We start from the raw sequence: 12,059 nt of genomic DNA on the forward strand, positions 1-12,059 counted from the left end.
GTGAGAGACTGAGTACGTGAACAGATGATTTATATATGTGTGGTTCCCACAGTGAAGCATGGAGGAGGATGTGTGATAGTGTGGGGGTGCTTTGCTGGTGACACTGTATGTGATTTGTTTAGAATTCAAGGGACACTTAACCAGCACGCCTACTACAGCATTCTGCAGCAATACACCATCCCATCTGGTCTCTGCTTAGTGGGACTATCATTATGTTTTTCAACAGGAAAATGACCCAAACACACCTCCAAGCTGTGTAAGGGCTATTTGATCAAGAAGGAGCGTGACAGAGTCCTGCATCAGATGACCTGGCCTCCACAATCACCCAACAGCAACCCCATTGAGATGATTTGGGATGAGTTGGACCGCAGAGTAGGAAATCAGGAAAATCAGCCAACAAGTGCTCAAAAAAATGTTTTAATTATTATATTCTTTGAGCAGAAATGTCTTCTCGAACATGTGAACTTTCATGTGCCTTAATAACAAACTTGTATGCCATCTGTTAAATTATGAGCCTTGTTGGTTAAGCCACAGAAAAAGTAAGCAACCTTCCCACTAGCCATGATTGGCTGAGATAATGAGTGGGCTGGACATGCCGAGACAGGAGTTTGGATTGGTCTGCCATTTTGAAGGGGCCTGTCTATTTGAGCTGGTCAGTCTGTAAACCTGTCGAACGCTACTTTAAAAAAAATGTATTGTGTAGCTGCATAAGTGTTGCTCTCCATTTTCTGGAGGAACACATTTTGAAATCAGTGGAATTAGAGTATGATAGCTAAAGAGATGGAGAAAACACCTGTCTCTGGATTACATATTTAAACTAAGGGCAACCGTGGTATAGCATTCCTGACAGGGAGTCAGATGCATGTTGATGTATGCAGATAAGATAGTCTAGCGTTAGCTAGCTACATTTTCATATATTACACGTTTCTAATTTTGACAGAAAGTGATTTCATTTCAAGCTAAATTGTACTGTTAGCTAGCTAGCTAACGTTAGCTGGCTGGCACCCTAGCTGACATTATTTTTTGTTTCCCAGAGCCGTTTGCTTTTCTAGTTAGAGCCTAATGTTAGCTAGCTAACATTGGACCTGGTTGGTTAGCTCCCAGCACTGTGGCATTGTTGCCACTTTGTTCATTGTTGTTTAACTAGCTAACGTTAGCTGGCTGGCTTGTTAGCTAATGTTACGTGACGTGTGTGATCTTAAACGTTGTTTACCTGGCTAGGTTCATTGTTTACCTAGCTAGCTAGCTATATGTCTTAAGCTGAAGTGTACTGTTAGCTAGCTAGTTAACGTTAGCTGGCTACCTAGCAGATGTTATTATTTGTTTCCCAGAGCAATTAGCTTTTTCTAGTTAGAGTCTAATGTTAAACAGTGTTGGCACTTTGTTAACAGGCTAGCGTTAGCTGGCTGGCTCATTAGCTAACGTTATGTGACGTGTGTACAACACCCATTGAATATAAGCTATGTCAGTAAACATCTGCAAAAAAGCGTTATGAAATTGTTGCCAGCAGAGCTGATTTGACTGTTTTTATGTTATCCGGAGGTAAACAAATCATAGGCCAGAGCGTCAAGTGTGCGCTCTGAGAGCGAAATGAGATGGGTGGGGCTAAAGCTTAAGAGGGTGTAAACGATGCTGAATGGGTGTAGACAAAGAACTGCTCTTCACTAGATATCAAAACATTCAAAGGCGATTTTCTCAAAAGTGAGTTTACATGTTGATCAACTTTCAAAGCAGAATTACTTTCCCATTGTTCCTCAAATGCAGTGTATGATATAACATTTCGTAGCTATGAGTCTCTACTTTTACCCAATGTAAAAAGCACCATTTCACTTAACGGGACTCCCTGTATATAACATCGTTATTGTGATTTTATTGTTACTCTTCATTTTTTTTAAATTTTATTAAGTACATTTAGTTCTTAACTCTTATTTTTCTTAAAACTACATTGTTGGTTAAGGTCTTGTAAGTAAGCCTTTCACAGTGAGGTTTGCACCAGTTGTATTCAGCACATGTGACAAATAAAATGTGTTTCAATTTGATTACAACCAATGTACAATAACATTCATATTTCACTCACATTTCATCTTATTTGTTCTGGATCAAAAACATGCAAGGCCAACAGTAGCCTTCATTCACTTGATCCACCACTAAGCTGTGCAGCAATTGCTAATGTAAATACTATGGTCATGGATAATGTACCAGGCAAGAGTTTTAGAACACTTACTCATTCAAGGGTTTTTCTTTATTTTTACTATTTTCTACATTGTAGAATAATAGTGAAGACATCACAACTATGAAATAACACATGTAATAACCAAAAAGTGTTAAATCAAAATCTATTTTATATTTCTCATTCTTCAATGTAGCCACTCTTGAAGGAGTTCCCGCATTTGCTGAGCACTTGGTGGCTGCTTTTCCTTTACTGTGCCATCCATCTCATCCCAAACCATCTCAATTGGGTTGAGGTCAGATGATTGTGGAGGCCAGATCATCTGATGCAGCACTCCATCACTCTCCTACTTAAATAGCCCTTACACAGCCTGGAGGTGTGTTTTCCTACTAAGCGCAAACCAGATGGGATGGCGTATCGCTGCAGAATGCTGTGGTAGCCATGCTGGTTAAGGGTGCCTTGAATTCTAAATAAATAATTGACAGTGTCACCAGCAAAGCACCTCCACACCATCACACCTCCTCCTCCATGCTTCATGATTGGAACCACACATGCGGAGATCATCCATTCACCTACTTTGCGTCTCACAAAGACACTGTGGTTGGAACCAAAAGTGTCAAATTTGGACACATCAGACCAAAGGACAGATTTCCACCGGTCTAATGTCCATTGCTTGTGTTTCTTTGTCCAAGCAAGTATCTTCTTCTTATTGTGTCCTTTAGTAGTGGTTTCTGTGCAGCAATTCAACCATAAAGGCCTGATTCACACGGTATCCTCTGAACAGTTGATGTTGAGATGTGTCTGTTACTTGAACTCCGTGAAGCATATATGTTGGCTGCAATTTCTGATGCTGGTAACTCCACTGAATGTATCCTCTACAGCAGAGATAACTCTGGGTCTTCTTTTCCTGTGGCAGTCCTCATGAGAGCCAGTTTCATCATAGCGCATGATGGTTTTTACGACTGCACTTGAAGAAACTTTCAAAGTTCTTGAAATATTCCGGATTGACTGACATTCATGTCTTAAAGTAATGATGGACTGTCTTTTATCTTTGCTTATTTGAGCTGTTCTTGCCATAATATGGACTTGGTCTTTTAACAAATAGGGCTATCTTCTGAATACCACCCCTACCTTGTCACAACACGATTGGCTCAAACACATTAAGAAGGAAAGAAATTCCACAAATGAACTTTTAACAAGGCACAGCTGTTAATTGAAATGTATTCCAGGTGAATACCTCATGTAGCTGGTTGAGAGAATGCCAAGAGTGTGCAAAGCTGTCATCAAGGCAAAGGGTGGCTAGAATATACTATATAAAATATATTTTGATTTGTTTAACACTTTTTTGGTTACTTCATGATTCCATATGTGTTATTTCATAGTTGATGTCTTCACTTTTATTATTCTACAGTTTAGAAAATAGTAAAAAATAAAGAAAAACCCTTGAATGAGCAGGTGCATCCAAACTTTTGACTGGTACTGTATGTGTGTCTAATGAAGTGAAAGTAACTGTTTAAATGTGATGAATCCCCTCTGACATAGTTTGACCATCAGCAACACTGATAGGTGGGTAAATATTAATCCAAGCCATAACCCTGAGTGGAAAATCCTAATGTTCATTGTTACTTTACTTCAGTAAGCCCTGAAAGCTATTTCATGTCTACACACACACACACACACACACACACACACACACACACACACACACACACACACACACACACACAACTGAATGACGCTTTCATCCGATGAAGAGTATGCATTTGGATTTCTAATTCCTAGTTACCAAAATATCCACTCTGACATGTGGATAAAGAAAAACGTTACGGTATACAACCTGACAAGAACCCAGATGAACCCAGCTAAAGGGCACACAGTAATGAATGGATTCAAAAATGTATGGTTTATACATTGTTAAAACCTATTTCACAGGTTCCAATGTCAGAGGACAATGTATACTGTATCCGCAAGCATTGAAATATGTTTTGTGTATGTTCTTGACCAATGGACATGGTGCAAACATACATGGACTGCAAAATTGTATCCAAGCATAAAAAAGGCATCGAAAATACAGCAATCCATTACAGCCCTTGAAATCTTTCCTTGTCTCCAATTTCAAAGAGATTTCATTATATTGGCTAGACTAGTGGCTCCCGAGTGGCGCAGAGGTCTAAGACACTGCATCTCAGTGGAAGAGGCGTCACTGCAGTACCTGGTTTTAATCCAGGCTGCATCACATCCGGCCGTGATTGGGAGTGCCATAGGGCGGCGCACAATTGGCCCGGGCTAGGCAGTCATTGTAAATAAGAAGTTGTTCATTCCTGACTTGCCTAGTTAAATAAAAACATTTAAAATAGTGTATCCTTTGTCTTATGAAACAAAGATAAATCATTCATCTGCATGTGGCAACCCAATCCACATCCATTTAACTTCAGATTTCTCCATGAATCAATAAAACCTAAAAACATTTATTTTTTTACAAGGAGAGAAAAAAGAAAGACTGTGGAAAGCAACACCCAAACACATTCAGTAGCATGGTTGTCTGGCTGGAGCAGTCAGTGGAAGTGCAAAACAAATACATGTCAGAAGAGCGTGTGAACAGAGGAGGAGAGGATGCGAAGAGATGAGAGGCTGGAATAGATACATGCCTGGGCCCTGGGTAAAGCATTAGCAGCCATCATGGGAAACTTCCCTATCAGACAAACAGCAACAGTACTAGAGGGAAGGATGGCTTCACTGGTAAGAAGCAGGCCATGCTACAGACAAATATCACAATCACCACTATATGCTTTATGGCATCAATTGTCAAAGGAATGGCTAGTTTACACAAACTGATGTTTCCTTTGTTGTGGGATGATGGAAGGTTGAATATTTGCCTGTTCAAAAGCATGATACTGTATTGAGCCTCTGTTCTGGGATGTGCTTTCAGCCAACATGCACTAAGCTTAACCATACACACAAGTCATCACAGTATCATATGCACTGACATTGAAGCTGTACCATAATCTTGTTTTTGTAATCTCCTATATCACTGTGTCGGAAGAATGGTAAGGGTCAACAAAGTAAATTCAATAATTGATTTGAAATCCTAATTGAAAACAAGGGGCCCTTTGCATTAATAGATGGCATTTAGATTGATTCCCTAAATTGATTGAGTTTAAATTAAATTGACTCAGGGTTTACTCACAGTTCCAAGCAGAGCTGACAGGATTCAGGAGTTGATCCAATAGTCCATAGCAACCTGAAAGTCTGATTCTCTTCCTGACTGGGCCCTTGGGGTTCTGTACCCATAACACAGTCCACATTCACATAGTCTCAGAGGAACCGGGTCTGGTGGGACTGGCTGGGGAAGTACTGGTTGTGATCAGGACACAGTTTGTTCCTGTAGCTAAGGTCCAGTGGGCTGGGTTTCAGGGGACTTCCAAGTTTCAAGTCAATACACGGTTTAAAAGTCGTCTCGAGCTCAGTGATCTCCATAAACACATACCACCTGAAGAAAGAGAAGACAAGAAAAAAGGTTGGACCATGGTTGCTGCTATTAAAGTGGCTATAGAAAACCTTATTGCCTCCTTACTATGGTGAAACCCCCAGATATAGTACATTCAAAATATCTTTAAAAAGACCAGGGAATTCAATGAATACAGTCATGACCTGGACTCCACTGGACTCCACTGTTTGCTTGTTAGTCAAAATACATGTTTCTCTTGCTCATTGTTTGGGCCTGACTCAGAGGAAAAGTCTTCATAAAAGAGATGAACAAACTAATAAAGCTACTTCCTGTGTACACCAGGAGTGGGTGTCTGATTGAGTGAACTGTACCGTAGGGAGAGATTGTACTATGCTAGACTGTGTGGGTGAGAGGAGGGAGGGTCGAGGATAGAGAGAGGAAAAGAGAGAGAAAGAAAGAGAAGGGGTGTAGTGTTCACAGTCACGAGTGAGTGTGTGTGTGTGTGTGTTACTCTGTTCCTTTGTCTGCACTGAGACAAACCCCTTTGTTCTAGCCCACACAGTGTGGCAAAGCAAAATATGAAAATTTCAAGAGCTATTAAATCGCTAAGCATGCAATCTAATCCCACCCACGGCAGAATTTCAGAACAGAGTGAGGAATAGACAATCAGTTTATGCTATCTCTCAACAATAGAAACATTGAATACTTAAAATGTTTTACATGACAGCCAAGCCAAACACATACAATGCTGTTATTTATTATGGCATCTACACGAAACACACCCAGGTCTATACATATTTGCAATTGACAGTATTTCATTCCAATGTGCTCTAAACGACTAAGTATTGCTACACATTGTTGCATTTTGGAATCTGAGCGCCCAAAACAAAGCATTGACTGTGGCGTTACTCTATGGCTCTAGCAGTGTACGAAGGAAAAAGCATGGCTCTGAGTGCCTACTCACTCCCTCTCGCTCTCCCAGCCCCAGAGTTCCTCTACCCACAAGTGGAAACACAAAGCCAGATTGTTAGCACCCTGCCACTGAGACAGAGCAGAGGTGAGCCAGTGAGCTTAGCTGGAGAACCCGTCTCATACAGAGCTGTGATGGGAAAATGGGGCATCTAGGAAAAAAGGGAAGAACTATTGTGCAATGTCAGTTCTCTACTGATTCAAAATAATGGACGAGAACCTGGGACAGATAAGGAGCATCTATTGGGTTACATGATAATGATCACATTCTAAAACTGCTGACACAGATTATACAAACAGTTACTTATCCCTGTTGATAGTACATGACTTTCACTGTTCATTGGCTTACTTTAGCGATGCACGATATATCGGTCAGCATATCGGAAACGGACGATATTAACTAAAATTCCAACATCGGCATCGGCACGATGTCTAGTTTAAAGCCAATGTGCAAAACCGATGTCAAAGCTGACGTGCATACCTACAGTTGGAGTCGGAAGGTAAAAAATACACCTTAGCCAAATACATTTAAACTCAGTTTCACAATTCCTGACATTTAATCAAAGTAAAAATTCCCTGTCTTAGGTCAATTAGGATTACCACTTTATTTTAAGAATGTGAAATGTCAGAATAATAGTAGAGAGAATGATTTATTTCACCGTTGGGTCAGAAGTTTACATACAGTCAATTAGTACTTGGTAGCATTGCCTTTAAATTGATTATTTTGGCTCAAACGTTTCGGATAGCCTTCCACAAGCTTCCCACAATAAGTTGGGTGAATTTTGGCCCATTCCTCCTGACAGAGCTGGTGTAACTGAGTCAGGTTTGTAGGCCTCCTTGCTCGCACACGCTTTTGCAGTTCCGCCCACATATTTTCTAAAGGATTGAGGTCAGGGCTTTGTGATGCCCATGTCCAATACCTTGACTTTGTTGTCCTTAAGCCATTTTGCCAAAACTTTGGAAGTATGCTTGGGGTCATTGTCCATTTGGAAGACCCATTTGCGACCAAGCATTAACTTTCTGACTGATGTCTTGAGATCTTGCTTCAATATATCTACATCATTTTCCCCTCTCATGATGCCATCTATTTTGTGAATCGCACCAGTCCCTCCTGCAGCAAGCACCCCCACAACATGATGCTGCCACCACCGTGCTTCACGGATGGGATGGTGTTCTTCGGCTTGCAAGCTTCCCCCATTTTCCTCCAAACATAATGATGGTTATTATGGCCAAACAGTTCTAATTTTGTTTCATCAGACCAGAGGACATTTCTCCAAAAAGTACGCTCTTTGTCCCCATGTGCAGTTGCAAACCGTAGTCTGGATTTTTTATGGCGGTTTTGGAGCAGTTGCTTCTTCCTTGCTGAGATGCGTTTCAAGTTATGTCGATATAGTCATTAGTCATCGAATGTTAGGACTTTCGACTAGAAAAGCCAGAATACAGCGTGAGCTGATTGTGGCAACTTGGTATGAACTTTGAACGATTATTCACTAAATAAGAAGTGATACCTCCTAGACGTTGAGCTATCAGCTGCAGCTGAAAACATACGTGGCCTACGAAAGGACAGACAATCTCCTAATAAAGACAAGGTACTTTAACTTATCCGCTCTATAACACTATGATCAGAAAGATTCTTCAGAAAGACTCTTCACAGGACAATGGCGATCTCTGCTAGGTAACCAGTCTTCCATCTTTGACCCATCTATCGAAGCGCAGCTCAGTGTAAATATATCTTGCATTTTCGTTTTCTGAATGGGTGGATATTAGAAGGCATAAGATTCTGTATTTACAGTAGCATAGCTTCTCAAGGTCCGATAGAGACCCAATCCCTTTGTCCCTCAGTCTTCCCACTCTTTCATTCAAACCCAACCCCCTTCCTTTGTGTAACCAGCCGTTATATCGGGTTAGAACTAGGGGCTTTTCATGAAGTGATTAGTAATCAATGTATGATCTTTCCTGTGTATATATGTAATTCTGTGTGATTATTTAGGTATTTAGTAAATAAATAATTAAGCCAATTTGTGCATTGCTGATTCAACTTATTATCTAGGGTTCGTGCAGATAACTGCATATGAATGAGTGATGGTACAGAACGGTATAGGCAAGATGCAGTAGATGGTATCGAGTACAGTATATTCATATGAGATGAGTAATGTAGGGTATGTAAACATATAAAAGTGGCATTGTTTAAAGTGGCTAGTGATACATGTATTACATAAAGATGGCAAGATGCAGTAGATGGTATAGAGTACAGTATATACTGTGGGGCAAAAAAGTGTTTAGTCAGCCACCAATTGTGCAAGTTCTCCCACTTAAAAAGATGAGAGAGGCCTGTAATTTTCATCATAGGTACACTTCAACTATGACAGACAAAATGAGAAAAGAAATCCAGAAAATCACATTGTAGGATTGTTTATGAATTTATTTGCAGATTATGGTGGAAAATATGTATTTGGTCACCTACAAACAAGCAAGATTTCTGGCTCTCACAGACCTGTAACTTCTTCTTTAAGAGGCTCCTCTGTCCTCCACTCGTTACCTGTATTAATGGCACCTGTTTGAACTTGTTATCAGTATAAAAGACACCTGTCCACAACCTCAAACAGTCACACTCCAAACTCCACTATGGCCAAGACCAAAGAGCTGTCAAAGGACACCAGAAACAAAATTGTCGACCTGCACCAGGCTGGGAAGACTGAATCTGCAATAGGTAAGCAGTTTGGTTTGAAGAAATCAACTGTGGGAGCAATTATTAGGAAATGGAAGACATACAAGACCACTGATAATCTCCCTCGATCTGGGGCTCCACACAAGATCTCACCCCGTGAGGTCAAAATGATCACAAGAACGGTGAGCAAAAATCCCAGAACCACACAGGGGGACCTAGTGAATGACCTGCAGAGAGCTGGGACCAAAGTAACAAAGCCTACCATCAGTAACACACTACGCCGCCAGGGACTCAAATCCTGCAGTGCCAGACGTGTCCCCCTGCTTAAGCCAGTACATGTCCAGGCCCGTCTGAAGTTTGCTAGAGAGCATTTGGATGATCCAGAAGAAGATTGGGAGACTGTCATATGGTCAGATGAACCCAAAATATAACTTTTGGTAAAAACTCAACTCGTCGTGTTTGGAGGACAAAGAATGCTGAGTTGCATCCAAAGAACAACGTACCTACTGTGAAGCATGGGGGTGGAAACATCATGCTTTGGGGTTGTTTTTCTGCAAAGGGACCAGGACGACTGATCCGTGTAAAGGAAAGAATGAATGGGGCCATGTATCATGAGATTTTGAGTGAAAACCTCCTTCCATCAGCAAGGGCATTGAAGATGAAATGTGGCTGGGTCTTTCAGCATGACAATGATCCCAAACACACCGCCCGGGCAACAAAGGAGTGGCTTCGTAAGAAGCATTTCAAGATCCTGGAGTGGCCTAGCCAGTCTCCAGATCTCAACCCCATAGAAAATCTTTGGAGGGGGTTGAAAGTCCGTGTTGCCCAGCAACAGCCCCAAAACATCACTGCTCTAGAGGAGATCTGCATGGAGGAATGGACCAACATACCAGCAACAGTGTGTGAAAACCTTGTGAAGACTTACAGAAAATGTTTGACCTCTGTCATTGCCAAAAACGGGTATATAACAAAGTATTGAGATAAACTTTTGTTATTGACCAAATACTTATTTTCCACCATAATTTGCAAATAAATTCATCAAAAATCCTACAATGTGATTTTCTGGATTTTTTCTCTCATTTTGTCTGTCATAGTTGAAGTGTACCTATGATGAAAATTACAGGCCTCTCTCATCTTTTTAAATGGGAGAACTTGCACAATTGGTGGCTGACTAAATACTGTTTTGCCCCACTGTACATATGAGATGAGTAATGTAGGGTATGTATACATTATATTAAGTGGCATTGTTTAAGTGGCTAGAGATACAATTTTTACATACATTTTTCCATTATTAAAGTGGCTGGAGTTGAGTCAGTATGTTGGCAGCAGCCACTCACTGTTAGTGGTGGCTGTTTTACAGTCTGATGGCCTTGAGATAGAAGCTGTTTTTCAGTCTATCGGTCCCTGCTTTGATGCACCTGTACTGACCTCGCCTTCTGGATGATAGCGGGGTGAACAGGCAGTGGCTCGGGTGGTTGATGTCCTTGATGATCTTTATGGCCTTCCTGTGACATCGGGTGGTGTAGGTGTCCTGGAGGGCAGGTAGTTTGCCCCTTGTGAAGCGTTGTGCAGACCTCACTACCCTCTGGAGAGCCTTACGGTTGTGGGCGGAGCAGTTGCCGTACCAGGCGGTGATACAGCCCAGGACAGGATGCTGCTGCGCCTTCTTCACGATGCTGTCTGTGTGGGTGGACCAATTCAGTTTGTCTGTGATGTGTATGCCAAGGAACTTAAAACTTGCTACCCTCTCCACTACTGTTCCATCGATGTGGATAGGGGGTGTTCCCTCTGCTGTTTCCTGAAGTCCACAATCATCTCCTTAGTTTTGTTGACGTTGAGTGTGAGGTTATTTTCCTGACACCACACTCCGAGGGCCCTCACCTCCTCCCTGTAGGCCGTCTCGTCGTTGTTGGTAATCAAGCCTACCACTGTTGTGTCGTCCGCAAACTTGATGATTGAGTTGGAGGCGTGCGTGGCCATGCAGTCGTGGGTGAACAGGGAGTACAGGAGAGTACAGGAGAGGGCTCAGAACGCACCCTTGTGGGGCCCCAGTGTTGAGGATCAGCGGGGTGGAGATGTTGTTGCCTACCCTCACCACCTAGGGGCGGCCCGTCAGGAAGTCCAGTACCCAGTTGCACAGGGCGGGGTCGAGACCCAGGGTCTCGAGCTTGATGACGAGCTTGGAGGGTACTATGGTGTTACAGTGCCTTGCGAAAGTATTCGGCCCCCTTGAACTTTGTGACCTTTTGCCACATTTCAGGGTTCAAACATAAAGATATAAAACTGCATTTTTTTGTGAAGAATCAACAACAAGTGGGACACAATCATGAAGTGGAACGACATTTATTGGATATTTCAAACTTTTTTAACAAATCAAAAACTGAAAAATTGGGCGTGCAAAATTATTATCGGCTGCAGTGAAGGAGAGGCCGCATGTTTTGGTTGCATGTTTTGGTTGCAGGCCGTGTCAGTGGCACTGTATTGTCCTCAAAGCAGGCAAAAAAGTTATTTAGTCTGCCTGGGAGCAAGACATCCTGGTCCGTGACGGGGCTGGTTTTCATTTTGTAATTCGTGATTGACTGTAGACCCTGCCACATATCTCTTGTGTCTGAGCCGTTGAATTGAGATTCTACTTTGTCTCTATACTGACGCTTAGCTTCTTTGATTGCCTTGCGGAGGGAATAGCTACATTGTTTGTATTAGGTCATATTTCCGGTCACCTTGCCCTGATTAAAAGCAGTGGTTCGCGCTTTCAGTTTCACGCGAATGCTACCATTCATACGAACTTACAAACACACATCATC

The 12,059-nt window shown here is 41.9% G+C and overlaps 1 protein-coding gene across 1 annotated transcript in view; it reads right to left on the reverse strand.

Moving 5' to 3' along the window:
- Positions 1–12,059, reverse strand: part of LOC112254696 (receptor-type tyrosine-protein phosphatase epsilon) — a 55,048-nt gene that overhangs the window by 32,969 nt on the left and 10,020 nt on the right. The window contains exon 2 of the mRNA XM_024427482.2: positions 5,358–5,660. Within this exon, the coding sequence (XP_024283250.2) occupies positions 5,358–5,475 (118 nt within the window). The 5' untranslated portion in view covers positions 5,476–5,660. The remainder of the gene's footprint in view (positions 1–5,357; positions 5,661–12,059) is intronic.

This window comes from Oncorhynchus tshawytscha, linkage group LG01, assembly GCF_018296145.1.
Source record: "Oncorhynchus tshawytscha isolate Ot180627B linkage group LG01, Otsh_v2.0, whole genome shotgun sequence".
NCBI classification, from domain to species: domain Eukaryota; kingdom Metazoa; phylum Chordata; class Actinopteri; order Salmoniformes; family Salmonidae; genus Oncorhynchus; species Oncorhynchus tshawytscha.